General features: G+C 35.8%; 1 protein-coding gene across 2 annotated transcripts in view; it reads right to left on the bottom strand.

Moving 5' to 3' along the window:
• LOC124361988 (neutral ceramidase) overlaps positions 1–18,432 on the bottom strand; it is an 81,039-nt gene that overhangs the window by 42,516 nt on the left and 20,091 nt on the right. For both annotated transcript variants that reach the window (XM_046816106.1, XM_046816107.1), the window contains exon 3: positions 2,009–2,152. In XM_046816106.1, the coding sequence (XP_046672062.1) occupies positions 2,009–2,152 (144 nt within the window). The remainder of the gene's footprint in view (positions 1–2,008; positions 2,153–18,432) is intronic.

Here is an 18,432-nt window from a genome sequence, read left to right as displayed (position 1 = left end):
AAATGAAGCAAACATTTTCCCATTATTGTTTACTAATCATCGAAATGCAGTTTTTTGTTTTATTAATTTCTAAGTTGGTAACGCACGAATAACAGCTGATCAACAATGGTATTCTGTACTGTTTACGTTAGAACTGTGTATTAGTGGTGTTTTGCAAGCTACAGCAGGAGATCGGGTTCTGTGAACCGTGTTATTAAATGCAATTTTTCTGTGAGTTATAATTCGATTGTTTATATTCAGCGAAAAAATGCCCTTACTTATTTACATCAGAGGAATACGCTGATATGGTTTTTATTTTGGGTTACTGTAATGGTAATGCTAGAGCTGCTGTAGAAGAATATGAACTACGTTACCCTAATAGGAGGATTCCAGATACCAAAACAATTTCAGGAACTTTTCGTACTCTTCGGGAAACAGGATCACTACCAAGTACTAGAACCAATTATGAACGAGCTGTCCAACTTGATGATAATATTGTTATTAATGCTGTTCATCGCAGTCCAGGTGTAAGTACACGACGTATTTCTAGGCGGATAGGAGTTTCGCAGTCAACGGTGTGGAGGTCACTTAATCGAAACAAATTTTTATCCGTTTCATAAACAAAAGGTTCAACATCTACAGCTAGGGGATGGTCCGCTTCGCTTGGAGTTTCGCAACTTTTTGAATATTAATAATCAACTCTACAAGCGTATTTTGTTTACGGATGAGGCACAATTCACTCGGGATGGTGTCAATAACTTGCACAATGAACACTCATGGGCAGAAGGAAATCCACATGAGGTAGTGGAACAGAACTTTCAACACCGATTTAGCGTCAATGTCTGGTGTGGCCTTTTGCACAATCGGCTGATTGGACCTTTCATATTACCTGGACGCCTAAATGCTGAGTTCTATTTGCATTTCCTTCAAGAAGAGTTGCCGCAGCTGTTAGAGAATGTTCCTTTACATCTCAGACAAAATTTGTACTTCCAGCATGACGGAGCACCTCCCCACTTTTCACGTGCCGTTTCTGCTTACTTAAATCATCAATTTCCTGGGACACTGGATTGGTCGTGGAGGGCCTCACCCCTTGGCCACCAAGATCACCACATCTATCTCCATTGGATTATTGCATCTGGGGATGGATGAAAGACATTGTATACAAGACAAAAGTGAATTCTCGTGATGAATTAATTGCCCGTATTATGGATTCGGCTGTGCATATACAGGGAAGTCCTGAAAAATTAAGAAACGCAACAAAAGCAATACACAAAACGTGCTGCAAAAATTTATTGATAATGATGGCCTCATTTTCGAACATCTATTATAAAAAGGTGCGTATGGTTTGGCCCCAACCTGATTAATTTTGCTTAAAACTAGTAATGTATTATACTGAATAAAATCGATTTTTTGGTACTTATTTCTGTTTCATTTTAGACTTTGATTATATCAATTTTCTCAGAATTAAATTCCTCTACAATTAATGTTTGTTGATTTTATGTATTTATTACCAATTTAACAAAGTTATTGTACATCAAACTTAAAAAAAAACATTGTTTCGTGCCCCAATTTTTTGCATTTAACCCTGAATCCCTCAAAAACTACTACAGGTACAGTTTCTGAAACCTATTTTATTAGCTTTATCAGGTAAAAATACATAAGAATCCACGATATTTCCTACTTAATTAACCTTTCCAAAAGTTCAGTATGGCTTTATTTTACTCTTTACCCAGGAATTCAGGCGAAATCTTTCGCTAGCTGTAACTCGCTAACGAAGCGTTTTTCCGGACCTATGTTTATATAACATTTTTTCATTATTTTTACTAGTACAATGTGCTGTAGAAGTGGGGGGAGAACTTCATGAATCACCCTGTATATATATATATATAATATATATATATATATATATATATATATATTGTCGATATCTACAACATTTGGAACTGTTTGACATGGTACAATACCATATTTTAATTAGTGACACATTTCCGGCGCTAAAGGCCATGAATTTGTATTAGATATAGAATACCTCTACACGGACACCGTGGGACATCATACCACACTCGACACTGGCCAGGACCAACCGCCTGCCGGCCTCCTCCACCACCACAGCCCTCGAGAACTGCCGAAGGTGGATCCCCGAACCTCTCTGTTTCATCACCGCATACCCCATCTGTAACGAAATCAATAGAATTTTTATGTTCAATAAAAATTTATATGTTCTTAAAAGTTTTATTTGTGTTATTAATTTAAATTGACTTTTCGGTTACAATTTTCAACCACCGACCCATCCCACCTAGTTGCAGAACCCTCTTTTTTTAGACAATGTAACAACAATTGCAATGAAATAGTTCGACATACTATGGAAAACGTAGTAACTTTTAGTAACAACTCCACAATACTGCACAACACATCAAAGTTTTAGAAGATATGAAAATATGAATCGGTTTGAAAAAAAAATAAAAATAAATAAACGACAACATATTTATTCAATTATTATATAATTGCATAAAAAATATATCAATTAACAAGGGCTATTTCATACAATAATGTTTCACTGCACTCGTGTTTTAAGAAGACTGGCCAGGAATCACATAAGGTTGTAGGCCTGTAGAATTGAAGAACTATTTTAGACCATATATCATGGCACCGAGCACCCGTTTTCAGTGTTCGTGGTTAAGAGGAACAGAGGTTAAGCGAAATGGCGAGTAACTCTTATTTTAGGTTATTCGCTTTTAAGAGCATTTCTGGTTAGAATTAATTATACAAGGCATTCCGTAACTCTCTGGGCAAAGGTATATTATGTTATTACTCAGGTCAAGACAACCATATTTCACCATATGAACATGGGTATCCGATGCTTATTTCCCATCTGTATGTTTGTATGTGTTTTTATACAAAAAATAATATCTTCAAATATAATAAATTAAATTATACAAACTTTTGGCTTAAATGTTTGCGATAACAAGACCAGTAGTAACTGGTCCACTGGGCTGGTGGTGGTAACTGGTGGTGTAACTGGTATTTAAAAATATAATGCTATTATTTTTATTATTTTAAAATGGCGGCCACTAAAACTTTTAAACTTTGAATACCTTAAAAACCAGCAAAAATTACTATAAGAAAAGCAGTTTTAGAGGATTTTATCACAAATCTAATGACACCAAAATTATTTAAATAGAATAAAAAATAACATATTTCCTTTGACAACACATAACACACACTGAGAGCTGCTATTTATTCAGTTTTGTATTGTTGGCTATTCGCTGAGCACCTCAATGTGGGTCATGTCTTGTCACAGGAATTGTCTTACTTATAGCATTTACAGAAAACATTGATATAAGAAGTGTTGTTACTATCGTGCTTAATCTGTGATTTCACACTATCATGCAAAAGATGAATTAGTGATTAAATTAATTAGGGATATAGATGTGCAGTTATAAAACAGTATTACACAGTTGATGACGTTTAACACGCTCTTTTAATTAATATTTCACAATTTTAGGGACCAAGATGGGATATTTTGCTACTTCAGAGACCAGTGATGGGTAGCCCTGACCCGGATTTTTACCAGGGACACTAAGAATGTTCATGTAAAATTTCTGTACAATCGGTTGAATAGTTTGCGCCTGAAAGCAAAACAAACAAACACAGACACTTTCTCATTTATAATATTATTAGGATTAGAATTAGTTTTTTTTTTTAGTTTTTATTGTATATTGGAAATATCCGACGCACAGATAGACGATTGGTTCCGTTTTCGCGATGATAACATGATCACGGAAGGTGAAAACAGACTTAATGGACAATATATAAAAACAACAACAATTTAAAAAATAAACTAAAAATATCTTTTTTGCATAAAAAAGTATATAACAACATTCTGCAAACGTGAGTCTGTAAAAACTGCAAAAGATTTAAACAAAACAAGATAATGTTAGGTAAAACAGAAACCGATAAGCCATTATTAAAACATTTTACAATGTTCAATCAGCTGGACTAACTGAACCGATAAACAAATTTCTAGATGATTTACTGATTACTATAGCTCGCATTCATAATTTAATTACCGATCTGCCTTCTGGAGATCAAAGAATAGTCCGGTTTAATCATTATCTTGTATCATTATCCCGCAAGAAAAATCATTCCTTTATCGTGAAACGTACAAAGTCATATGATTCATTTTATTAAATAGAGCTTTAGTGTAATTATGAAGTTTCATTGTTACAAGACGCATACAGTGATTAGCGGTATTTATGGTAATTTACGTTTATACATTTATTTTCATATCAACAACATCATGAAGGTTTTCGTCTTGCGTATTTTTTTAACAGAAAAAAGGAACTTTCAAAGCAGTCCTTAGTTCAGTATGTATGGTCCATTCAGACAATCAGAGGAGTCCACGCGTAATGAATCCAGTTATGCAGTCGTGTTCTGGATTTCTCAAATTAACATTACGACTCTATTTTTTTTTCTTATTTTATCAGGCGAAGTTAGGGATAAAATAACACTCCCTCTCTAATACAACCTGGAACCAACGACTTAAAGGTGACTTTCGAACCACTACCATTGGCCAGGCAGGCGGACTGCTTGCAAAGACAGGATCGATAAGCGGTCACCCATCCAAGCACCAGCCAAGCTCGGCTTTGCTTGATCTGGTTGTCTTGCGATAACCGTTGTGCCCGCTACACTGCGCCATTGGCTGACATTGTTTGTGTATACTTTTCTTGGAAAGAGTTGAGGAAGTAACTCCCCAGTTGTAAACTGCCTGTGAAGAGACAATATAAACTATCACTCGGTATTTATAAATACAGTTTATTTAACGAAATTTTTGAAAGATTACATACAGATAGAAAATAACATTAGGAGTAAAGGTTTTTCGGGTTATAACGGCCTTTTATTATATGTGGTGGGAGTCCCACTTACTATTTGTAATTGTAAGTGCATTTTTTGTTCGTTTTTTTTTTTTTTTTTTTTTTTATTTGTAAGTATAGGCATTTTTTATTTTCAAGATAATACATTTTACGGTCGTAGAATGTTTTGAAAATCACGGCCATGCACGGTATCATGTGTAAGCTCATTTTATGAAGTGTCGAAACAGGAGTGGTAATAAGAGCAAAAACACTATTTTGTATCCACTTTCAGCCGTCATTTTGAAACTATTAGAGATAATTAAATTTTTCTTCTCAAAAGGCAGATTAAATAGAGTTCAAAACTATAGCAACACTTGTATTTACAATCGAAGCGATGGTGTTAACGTTTCACCTTTATCAACAACATTATCATTAATTTGGATCGCGTTTGCTGTAGGACAAGGGTTGGAACTCTGTTGCGGTATCAACCGGTGTAACGTGATTTCGACAAAGTGCATGTGGGCAAGCGGTGCGAATGTTTTAAGTGCATGCTTGAGTGTCTAACGCCGTCACGCATAAATGTGTCAATAATCTTCTTATATGTGCACACTAGTGTTTCATCACCGTGCGCTATCAACCGGTGTAACGTGATTTCGACAAAGTGCATGTGGGCAAGCGGGTTTTAAGTGCATGCTTGAGTGTCTAACGCCGTCACGCATAAATGTGTCAATAATGTTCTTATATGTGCACACTAGTGTTTCATCACCGTGCGGTATCAACCGGTGTAACGTGATTTCGACAAAGTGCATGTGGATAAGCGGGTTTTAAGTGCATGCTTGAGTGTCTAACGCCGTCACGCATAAATGTGTCAATAATGTTCTTATATGTGCACACTAGTGTTTCATCACCGTGCGGTATCAACCGGTGTAACGTGATTTCGGCAAAGTGCATGTGGGCAAGCGAGTTTTAAGTACATGCTTGAGTGTCTAACGCCGTCACGCATAAATGTGTCAATAATCTTCTAATATGTGCACACTAGTGTTTCATCACCGTGCGCTATCAACCGGTGTAACGTGATTTTGGCAAAGTGTATGTGGGCAAGCGGTGCGAATGTTTTAAGTGCATGCTTGAGTGTCTAACGCCGCCACGCATAAATGTGTCAATAATGTTCTTATATGTGCAACTAGTGTTTTATCACCGTGCGGTGTCAACCGGTGTAACGTGATTTTGGCAAAGTGTATGTGGGCAAGCGGTGCGAATGTTTTAAGTGCATGCTTGAGTGTCTAACGCCGTCACGCATAAATGTGTCAATAATGTTCTTATATGTGCAACTAGTGTTTCATCACCGTGCGCTATCAACCGGTGTAACGTGATTTTGGCAAAGTGTATGTGGGCAAGCGGTGCCAATGTTTTAAGTGCATGCTTGAGTGTCTAACGCCGTCACGCATAAATGTGTCAATAATCTTCTTATATGTGCACACTAGTGTTTCATCACCGTGCGGTATCAACCGGTGTAACGTGATTTCGACAAAGTGCATGTGGGCAAGCGGGTTTTAAGTGCATGCTTGAGTGTCTAACGCCGTCACGCATAAATGTGTCAATAATCTTCTTATATGTGCACACTAGTGTTTCATCACCGTGCGGTATCAACCGGTGTAACGTGATTTCGACAAAGTGCATGTGGGCAAGCGGTGCGAATGTTTTAAGTGCATGCTTGAGTGTCTAACGCCGTCACGCATAAATGTGTCAATAATGTTCTTATATGTGCAACTAGTGTTTCATCACCGTGCGGTATCAACCGGTGTAACGTGATTTTGGCAAAGTGTATGTGGGCAAGCGGTGCGAATGTTTTAAGTGCATGCTTGAGTGTCTAACGCCGTCACGCATAAATGTGTCAATAATGTTCTTATATGTGCAACTAGTGTTTCATCACCGTGCGGTATCAACCGGTGTAACGTGATTTTGGCAAAGTGTATGTGGGCAAGCGGTGCCAATGTTTTAAGTGCATGCTTGAGTGTCTAACGCCGTCACGCATAAATGTGTCAATAATCTTCTTATATGTGCACACTAGTGTTTCATCACCGTGCGGTATCAACCGGTGTAACGTGATTTCGACAAAGTGCATGTGGGCAAGCGGGTTTTAAGTGCATGCTTGAGTGTCTAACGCCGTCACGCATAAATGTGTCAATAATCTTCTTATATGTGCACACTAGTGTTTCATCACCGTGCGGTATCAACCGGTGTAACGTGATTTCGACAAAGTGCATGTGGGCAAGCGGTGCGAATGTTTTAAGTGCATGCTTGAGTGTCTAACGCCGTCACGCATAAATGTGTCAATAATGTTCTTATATGTGCAACTAGTGTTTCATCACCGTGCGGTATCAACCGGTGTAACGTGATTTTGGCAAAGTGTATGTGGGCAAGCGGTGCGAATGTTTTAAGTGCATGCTTGAGTGTCTAACGCCGTCACGCATAAATGTGTCAATAATGTTCTTATATGTGCAACTAGTGTTTCATCACCGTGCGGTATCAACCGGTGTAACGTGATTTTGGCAAAGTGTATGTGGGCAAGCGGTGCCAATGTTTTAAGTGCATGCTTGAGTGTCTAACGCCGTCACGCATAAATGTGTCAATAATCTTCTTATATGTGCACACTAGTGTTTCATCACCGTGCGGTATCAACCGGTGTAACGTGATTTCGACAAAGTGCATGTGGGCAAGCGGGTTTTAAGTGCATGCTTGAGTGTCTAACGCCGTCACGCATAAATGTGTCAATAATCTTCTTATATGTGCACACTAGTGTTTCATCACCGTGCGGTATCAACCGGTGTAACGTGATTTCGACAAAGTGTATGTGGGCAAGCGGGTTTTAAGTGCATGCTTGAGTGTCTAACGCCGTCACGCATAAATGTGTCAATAATCTTCTAATATGTGCAACTAGTGTTTCATCACCGTGCGGTATCAACGGGCGTGAGTGATTTCGATAAAGTGTTCGATAAACGTGATCTTGAACGTACCTTACATTTTTTGAAGTTTTTGTCAGTAACACTAACAAACTTTCTCGTTAGTGTACTTTAGTACATAAGTACTTTCTCGTTAACACTAAATGTCTTTAAACGTTATAAAGCTATAAATATGTATATTAACATTATAAATGTATACCTGATTTTATCTTTTAAATAAATCTTATAAAGAAGTATGATTTTTATGATAATTATAACCATTATCATGCATGAAAGTAACTAAGTCATAAAATGAATTTTCTTTTACTTATTTAAATAAAAATAAAATCGAATAAAACCATTGGTTGCATTAGGCACACAGAAATAATCTATCTAACGGTAATGGCTATGAATTGAGAGGCACGGAAAGAGTGTGCGCTCGGACTGCCCTCTGTAGGGCTTGGGTAATATATATGTGTGTGTGTGTGTGTGTGTGTGTGTGTGTGTGTGTGTGTGTGTGTGTGTGTGTGTGTGTGTGTGTGTGTGTGTGTGTGTGTGTGTGTGTGTGTGTGTGTGTGTGTGTGTGTGTGTGTGTGTGTGTGTGTGTGTGTGTGTGTGTGTGTGTGTGTGTGTGTGTGTGTGTGTGTGTGTGTGTGTGTGTGTGTGTGTGTGTGTGTGTAAATATAACGTGCTCTACACGCCCTACCGGTGTTGTAGGGGGTTCTACACGCCCGTCTGAAGAGGTATAGTGGGTTCAACTCAACCGCCCGATGCCCCACGTGCTCTACACGGCCTACTGGTGTTGTAGAATGTTGAACACACCCGTCCGACAAGGTACTGGGCTAATATTTACAAGAACATTATTGAAGTAAATAAGGGGAAAAGATACATATTCATACCACTACGGAAACCACAAACAAACGGAATACTTGGAAAGTTATTACCATTCACTTATTGAGTTATTCGCTACCGAGTCAATAAGGAAACCCTTTATCTGCTAGCTACGCACTAATACAGTAGTTATATTCAATTACTCAACATGCTTATATAGGAGGAAACATTGCCGTAATTGAAGTTAAATTGACGACCCGATAGGATTTGAGGGTCAATTTGCTCTGTACTAACACACGAGCTCAATTTCATGAACTTTATAATAGAAGTTTCCTTAAGAAATGATTTATCATTAGTCAAGTTAGTTTATTGGAGTTCGAAATGGCAGTATATCGTAATGGTTAATATAATTGAACAATATTTTTCTTGGATCGTATTTTCCTTAGCTTGGCAGACTAAAAGTTATCCGTAAAATACATAAATGGTTAACCCTAAAAAACTGATTATTTGACGGAAAGATACAACTTTCACCTTCTTTAACCGGTTGTCTGACGGAAGTGTCTGACAGTAGGTTTTAACTAAAAAAATGTGGCCATTTGATAAGCTTAGCCCTCTGAATAACTTCAATTCTCGACCTCCTCCTAAACCAGCGTGGCTGACGATCAGTTTCATTCTATCGAATTCGAGAGAAATCAGAATGTGTGCTTATGCAATGCTAATGGGCTCCTGGTTCCTAGACTTTGATGCGTTATACAACTAGAATACTAGACGCTTCCTCCCTGTAGGATACAAGTTGAGTACATACATATTTCCACTAAAGTTGATATCGCTGTTTTAAAAATACAGTGATCTAAAGCAAAATTTTAGTACTTTTAGTTTTAGTTACGTCCTAATATGACAACTAGCCGTGCAAAATTATAGTGCAGTAACTATGGGTACAAAATGTTGTATTGATAATCGTGTGTATTTATTTATTTGAGCACTAATTATTTCAACTTTGTGTTTGTTTATTATTAGCCTATTTTACATTGTTCTCTTCGGAATTAAATTCTCTAAAATATTTGGTTAAAACGTTTGCGTTTTTATTACCCATGTAATGAAGTTAATGTACTTAAATCAAAACAAAACACGTATTTTGAGAACGAGTTTTGCATATTTTGTGCGCTATTTCAGAAATAGGTGTTATTACAGGTCTCGGACGTATTTTGTTCAATTTTTTTAGTTAATTTTACATAAAATCCAATAAATTAACAATTATCTGTACGCCATAAACACGTCAGTTTTGCTTTATTTCCGTCCTTTCCTAGAAAATCGGGAGAAATATTTCGCTAGCCATATTTCGCTAATAAAGCGTTTCCAGACATAATATGTTTGCATGAACTTTTCCATTATTTTGATGAGAGGAAACCACCGGAGAATTTTTTTTTGGGGTTTACTCGTTGGAAACCCTGTATAAATCAGCTTTTAAAGAAGATAACCGTCCCAAAAAAAACCTCGATCAAGTTGAACTTTCTTAAAGTGTTGATGTTTTGTTTTATAAATATATATATATATATATATATATATATACTGTATATATATATATATCTCACGACTAAGTTTGTTTGCTCGGCTTGATACGCCACTTCGTTTCAATATGGCAGCCGTTCAAACTACAAATAGTGTTCTGGAATGCTTATAAAATTTTCGAAACATTTTACCGTAAACAATTTATTTTTATCTTATAAGTCCCATTGGAATTTTTCGATCACCAAGAACTAGCAAAAGGAATGCTGAGACAAATTTGAACTTGTTTAAAGTTTACTTGGAAATGTTTACTGATACTGATTTTTTGTATCACTGAACGATGGAAAATGTCATCTTTCCTTCACAAGTTCAAACTATAAAAACGTGATAGGTGTTCATTTATAAGACGAAAATTAACAATACATAATTTGTATGGGAAGTTATGTTTCATGACAATTATTTACAAAATTAAAACTACATGTTAGAATAAGATTATGCTTTCAACCTCAAGAAGATAGAATGTACGGGATAGTATATTTGTTGGTGTGGTTATTGTGTTGAAAGAATATGGAATGGAGTATTTGTTTATCGTAATGGTATAGTGTATGTGTGGATGTATGTGTATTAGTTTCTAATTACATGTTAGCCTGCGTGTGTAGGCGTAAATATGTAAATGAAGTGTGTTAATCACGTGTATTGCAAGTGCATCACTCTCTATGTGGCTGCCACTCTCACACGAGCAACCACTCATTCGCCACTCTCAACTAACACGGCGACACTTCAGGCTGTAAAATAATAGTAGGGCAAATCTCTATGAATTGTGTGTGATAATTCCATGTTATTGTGAAGTCTTGTATGAAATATCCACAGCTAATTTTATTTATAGTTTTTATATCAATTACGTACAATAATTTAAATAAAATTTTACGAATAAATAAGGCACATAATTTTGAGAAAAGTAGCTATGTTGTTGAAGAAATAATGTTGTAATTGCCATCCGCTTGACAGTTAACGTCTCTACGACAACCTAGGAGTGCCGCCCTATTAGTTATTAATTAGTTAAGTAGTAGTCATCCTGCATTGCTCCGCGGAGAGAAAAAACCCTACTTAGCTGAAAAAAGGAGAAAGTCATTTTCCTGAGCCTCTGCTTGACATACCGAATGTGCGGGGCCCAAGACAACTTAGGATCAACAATTATTTCAGGACATTTGTATTGGTCCATAAGATCAATCACAAACTATAGATCGCGGATCTCCACAGGGATGCAACAGAAGCTCCCTGTGGTCATGATCATGCAAATATAAGTAAGTAGTTAAACTTGCGAATATTGGGAAATATTTCATTTTACTGATATTTAAAGTTAAAATATCAGTGAGGACGCCACTCACAATCGTCAGATATCAGCAAGTAGAAAGAGTTTCTTTACCTTGGATGTTAATTTTTTTAATATCAATATAAATAAAAGGAGACCGAGAGTGCTTCCCTGAATGACACCGTAGTTTACAGTAGTCTCATCACTCTGGAATCCGTCTATGGAGACAAACTGGAAACGATCTCTAAATAGCTTATAAACCAGCCCAGTGATCTGTCTTAGATGCCAATTACCATTAATTTTGAAACCAATTTTTGCCTGTCCACTGAATCAAACGTTTTGGCCAAATCTTAAAAATATTATTAGTACACGTTTTTACTACCATACTTCTCAGCGATACATTTTGTGTAATAGAATTACGCATCGACCACCGTATTTTGATTTTGCCTATAGATCCATATTAGTAGGTCGAGTAGATATTTTCTTTCTCAAGGTAGTTTGAAACTCTGACACATTTCTCCAAAACTTTTACCTACAGTAAGAAGTAAACATATCGGTCTATAGTTACTAGTGACAGTTTTGTACCAGATTTGAACATTTAAATCACCTTAGCAAATTTAGAAATATCTGGGAGTTTTCCAGTACAAGTGCTAATATTTACCAGGTATGTTAGAGAATTTATCAGATCATTAATTTACTTGATAGGGGTTTCATCCCATTCCGGTGCAGATCTTCCATTTAAGAATTTTACCACGTGACTGTTCTTCTCTTGAGTAATGGGGTACCAAAACGATCACGGAATCTGCTGCATGGTCGTTGTTGGGCTTAGTTCGATTACTCCACCGAGCATTGGCCCAACGGCCCAAACATTAGTTTAGTTTTAAATAATCGTTGTCAGTAATCTCGACTGCTCCTCACGGGGAAATAACTCACGCCAAATTCTCACCGACAAAGGTAAAGTATTCATTAAATAATTGGCTGATAATAGTAGTAGCTTATAGGAGTGTGTTTCTGAATTCTCTTCAATCCACATCTTTCTAAGCCAACAGACAATTTTTCTCTGCCACATCGTAGAATACAACATGAACTCTTTGCTTTAATACTTAATAGGTATTATCTTATTTAGAATAGACATTTATTGGTTCCTTTTAAATTCACATTCATTCTTGTCGGTATCGCATGTTTTCCCCGTCAATCTCATCTAAAGCGTACCAGCACAAAAATTATTATTTTTTATTTTTATTAATTCATTGCTTTGTACCGTTAATTAATTAATTAGATTTTATATAATGTAAATTTCACAAACTAGTCAGCCAGTATAATTTAATATTTTTTTTTATCCAATGTTCCGGAACTAAATTATCGGCGGAGTAACTACCTAATTGGCACGCGTATGAATATTTTATTCTAACCCTTTGTAGCAGCCCAACTACGTGACCGATTAGACCTCTCGCGCCTTATCCGGAAGTAAAATTTATCTTTTCGTATTATTAAATTAGCCCTTTGATGCCAAATATATAAAAATGAATGTAACGTAAAGTAAAGTTGTAAATAGTAAAGTAACTTAGCCTTGAAGATCTTTTATTTTCTTGATTGAAATAGATACAAGTTGTGGCGTCGTCCTTCTGACGAGCACGTTGTTGTAATAGGTTATTTGTATCATTAAATGGCTAATACCGTCGCGAATTTGTTTTAGGCGAGCTCACGGATCTCACGTGTCTCACGTATATCACGTATCTCACGTATATCACGTATTGTTTGAGTAGATGGCTACCAGTTTCATAACTTCTACTCCTCTTCTAGTAATCACCGACTAGAAATAACCGTTCTTAGACTACAGCTTCAATGTCTCGTGCCAAGACGCCGACACCCGGGTTGTGAGTCTACACCAGGGCTGCCCAACCTACGGCCCGCGGGCCGAATCCGGCCCGCGAGTCAGTTTTATGTGGCCCGCCTTGTTGCCAAAACAACCAAATTTGTTTATAAGCATTTGAAATATTAAATAAATACAAATTTTGAGAACCAAGCAGTCCAGCCGATTTCACGTAGAACGAGCCGTATATTCATTTGGTGGAGTATGAGTGTTGAAAGAAGTAAAGTAGTTGCAGATAGATTTCACTGGCTACGGTGGTGGCTGCCGGCTGGCGAATAGAGCGCGCGTAAAGCACAGCACAGCGCGCGGTGCGGCGACGTAACCCCTACCCAACTCAAGGTCACCACTCGCCACGTAATTTGTATGTCCTAGTATCCTAGTAGGATTAATTAAAATCAATGTATTCAATTTATTGGTGACTTTTTTATTGTTCCCTCAGAATTAGAGCAAACATCCAAAAGTCTGGGTTTATATTTATTTCTACTAAAAGTACCTAAACACATAATATATTATAAACCTTTACCTAACAACTAATAAATAATAAGAAATTACAATAATCAGGAAACAAGGACCAAATAACCTTAAAACTCATATTTTGCACAAGATTTCTGGAACAAACCCCGGGCAATACGTTTTGTTTGGGGTTCCAAATTCCCTGGGATGTTGGCCCGCCTGGCCATAAAGGCTTTACAATGTGGCCCTTGGGTAAAAAAGGTTGGGCACCCCTGGTCTACATATTGCGAAGGGAAGTAAAATCTTAATGTTTTATAAAGTAAAACATCGTAGGCATAATTCCATAGAACATTGGATATTTTAGGCCCACCTATCAGATATACATTTTTAGTTCTTGTACTCTAATTGGCAGCAACGTGGCAAGGCATACATTTAATTTACCAACTAAAAGTGGTGCTTGTAAGTTTCACTGATTAAATTGAACTTATAAGTAAACTTTGCAATTCGAGTATTTATTACTACGACCTCAGAAGTCACCACCCCCATGTGTTATCGTCATTCGGTACAGCTTTAATTTTATACCTCATATTTCACCACAGTTACAAATGTAAGTAACATACAAGTTTATTTAAATCCTTAACTTAACAATTGCACTTAAATATTTCATCTTCTTTGAACATTTGAATTGAGAATTATTTACTAATTTAATTAAAGTAATAAATAGCAGTCATGTCAATGTGGTTGTAAATATTTTAGTTTAATACAGTTGTAAAGTAAATAGTAAGGTTGTAAAGGCCACTAGTACTTATTATATGGTATTGTGCTCAATTTAGTCGAAAGAAATCCCGAATTTTACGATAATATTCAAAAACAAAATACGTAAACTGTCAATTCAGTATCTTTATATTATTACTTGTAAGCCCAAAGTAATTATACAGGTAGATCGACCTTAGACCTTAGATCGACAGATTGTTATTGCAGGCTCTGTGCATGCAAAACGTTAGCTAAATCGAATCAATAGGTTTTCATAGCGTAGTTAAAAATATATTTCAAAATGATTGCTTTAACGTTGAAATAGATTACATATTCAACATATGAGATGATTGACAGTGTTGACGTTAAACATACTGATTGCAGAAGGATTATACTAACCCTACCGATAAATATTCATGAGCTGCCACTGATATGCAAACTCTGATCCATCGATAGTTATAAATTTTAATGTTTTAATTTTCATATTGATTATAAATTGTATATTCTGATAATAATATAAATGTGAAAGAGCCTTTGTATGTTTGTTTTGTTTTCACGCGTAAACCATTCAACCGATTGTACAGAAATGTTGCATGGACATTCTTACGATCCCATGGATATATGGCTATTTTTTTTCGAAAATCCTTTCGGACTACGCCCCACTGGTCTCTAAAGCACATAAAAAATCCAATTTGGTAATTAAATTTGCAAAATATTAATTAAAAGACCCTGTTAAATGTAATGAACTGTTCTGTGTAAACATTCTGTTATGACAGCACAACCATATGTTTCATTAACTCAACCACTAGTTTCTCTTTTTTTCATTTATACATTAAAAACATAACAAAAGTAACAACACTTCGTATTTGAACATCGTATCAACAAAGTAAACCAATTAATTTATTCTGGGATTTACATAATGAACTAAATTGTGGATGTTACATGCCATGTATTGAATTTAGTTTCCATACCCATTGTGGGACGGCATATTTACAGTAGTTGAAACAAAAAAGGAGGGATTGGGCATTATCATTATTCAACAAACTATCCACTTTGTGACTAGAATTCGAAGAAACAAGCGAGCGCTGAGTCCGAGATCCCACAGCAATACGCAAAGGCTAAATGCAATTTTCATAACAGAAACTCGTCGAGGGAACATCGCATCCATTTCTCACTGATGAAGTATATGATAATACTTACGTAAATAAATACTGATATAATTTCTGGACTGGACCGAGGAAACAGCATGATACAGCGAACATGAATTGAGAAACAATAGCATATACTTACTTTATTGTATCATGTTATCTTCTTTACATAAATGGATGACAACTGTCTAATATAAGTATTACTGATTTGAGTTTAGTTGTTCATTTTCAATAACAATATCTATATTTATACAATTTAGAAAACTATCTTATATATATATAAATCTTGAGTCACGATGTATGTTGCCAATAAACTCCAAAACGACTGAACCAATTTCAATCAAATTTCACATGTATCCGTAATTTAGTCTAACTTAGAAGATAGGATAGTTATTATCTGAATTATTCGCTTATGTCGTGAATATAAACGAATAAAATGAAGAAAAGTTTTCAAAGCGCCTGCACATTATAACCTGCAATTACGAGATAGATACGTATATTAAACAGTGAAACACTATTTGAAGGCGCTAAGTTATGATGTATAATTGTCTAAACTAAATTTTTGGTTGAACTTAAAGGTTGAGTGGTAGACCACTTTGTAATAAAATACATTATGCATGTACAATACATTTTTGACATATTTTCTTGATCGTGACATCAAGGTAAAATCTACATCGGGGTTGGAAATATAATTTACTTCAACCAGAAATGCTCATACGCGGGCAAAACTTACGAAAAGCGTGCGAAGCCGCGGGAAACAGCTAGTATATATATATATATATAACTTTAATTATGTTTTAGAAGTATAATACATTTGAATTGAAAATTGAAAATTGAAAAAGTACAAAACATGGAATAAGAGATAATTAAAGTTTTGCTTACCATCTGGTCCCCTTAATCGTGAACACTGAAAAATGGGTACCTGATATATGACTAATTCCATTTTAACAATATAATAGGCCCTATGGCATTACATCACAAGAGCTTTCTCTAAGAAAGCTATAAGCTTCGACTTTAGTGTTACTCTAAATTGGTCTAAAATAGTTCAAGTGTTACTGCAATTGTGAGAGCTATTCAAACAAATACACCGAATATTGCATAGAAATTGTGGGCAAAGCCGTGAGTATGTGCTAGTCAATGTATACAACATGATGTGTTTATAGTCGCGCGGGGTTTTAGTATAAATATGATGGAGTCATATTACTAACGATGGGATGGGTTGTTTCGTAGTTCTTAATTAGTCTATTCTAATTTGTCATTAATCTAATATCCTTATTCCTTCAGACTGCCTTATAATTTTGAGGTTTATTTTGAATAAACTCGATTCAGAATTAAAATCAATTGTATCTTTTTTGCATAATTGGAGACTTGAAATGTATAACAGACTAAGTGTCAAAAATTAAGTTTTGAGATAATCAAGTTTTTCAGCTGAATTAAATAATAGTATACATTACTGTGACGGCTAAGTATAAAAAGTATTATATATTTTAATTAATATCTAGAACTGTGTTGATATTAGACTAGCAGAATTTCTTCATAGATTATTATTAAGAAATGGTATTAATTTACGGAAATCTTTTTACTTACTACTCAGATTTAAAGGATATCCTTTTATGTTTGATTTCCACACTTGTTTAGCACATTACATTCTTTTCGTGCTTCCATATCATTCAATGTTCTTTCGGTCTTTACTTTCGGCCCTTTGATATTTGAATCTACTGAACGTTGTGTCATATATGGGTTTTAACTGTTTTCATTTGCTATCAAACTTAACAAGTCTACAGGGGTTTTGAATTTTTCAACATACTTTCTTTTTTAAAGAGCCGTCACAATAGATTCTCTGTCGCATCTCATAATAGTGTCGCGGAACCAAGAAGTTTTTATTAATCTCAACAAACCGTTCTGTAGAGATACATAGTACAAACAGGGTGTTACGGATTTGCTTGAATGAAACACTCGGCGAATATTGAATTCACTAAATATTTATCACTCTTACAATAAATTTAAATACAATAGCTACTTTAAACTAGGCTGGCTTTAAAAAATTACTTGTTTAAAAAACTCACTAACTGTCACCAGTTTATACTGTCACAATCCGCTATTAACTAACTTTACTATCTAATTGCACACGCGTTTATTTAACACTGACACAGTCAATAATTATTAACACAAATCCATTAGTCACAATCACGAGTATTATCTCTAATTCTCTCACTTTACAAGTTCACTTCTGGAGCTGAACTCAACTGTTGCGTCGCTACAGTTCCTTATAAGGTTAATGGTGCTTCAACAACATTCAAAAGGTAAAGTCCAGAACTTACTGGACGAGTGGAGAAGGGTCACAGTGCCCACCCACCACTCAGATAATGAGAGGTGGACGGTTGGGTCAAAGGAACTGGTCCAATCCACTGACCGCTCTTTTTCCATCTGCGCTATTTACCTATTATCCCTTTGTATTGGAGGTTGGCCCGTTTATCTGGAATTTTCTTCCACATTACATTCCTCATTCCATAAAACATGTTTCCTATATTAGAATTACCTACATAAATGCATAAGTTGTAGCAGGATAACTGTCGTGAATAGTATTTTTGTGTGATAAACATGGCAGTGCCAGTACTTGTTTAAGATTCATAGATACAGATACAGTTGGCTAAATCATCTTCCATTTCAGACGTAGCCTTTTCAGCTTTCCTATGAAGATTTTTAAGTTTAAAATGAGACTTTCTGCTTCCGGCACTGGACTGTTTCTGGGCTATCAAAAGACACACGTTTCACATGTATC

The sequence above is a fragment of the Homalodisca vitripennis genome, chromosome 5 (assembly GCF_021130785.1).
Source record: "Homalodisca vitripennis isolate AUS2020 chromosome 5, UT_GWSS_2.1, whole genome shotgun sequence".
Lineage (NCBI taxonomy): Eukaryota > Metazoa > Arthropoda > Insecta > Hemiptera > Cicadellidae > Homalodisca > Homalodisca vitripennis.
The sequence above is the reverse complement of the archived record's forward strand: the minus strand, read 5'-3'. Positions and strand labels throughout refer to the sequence as shown.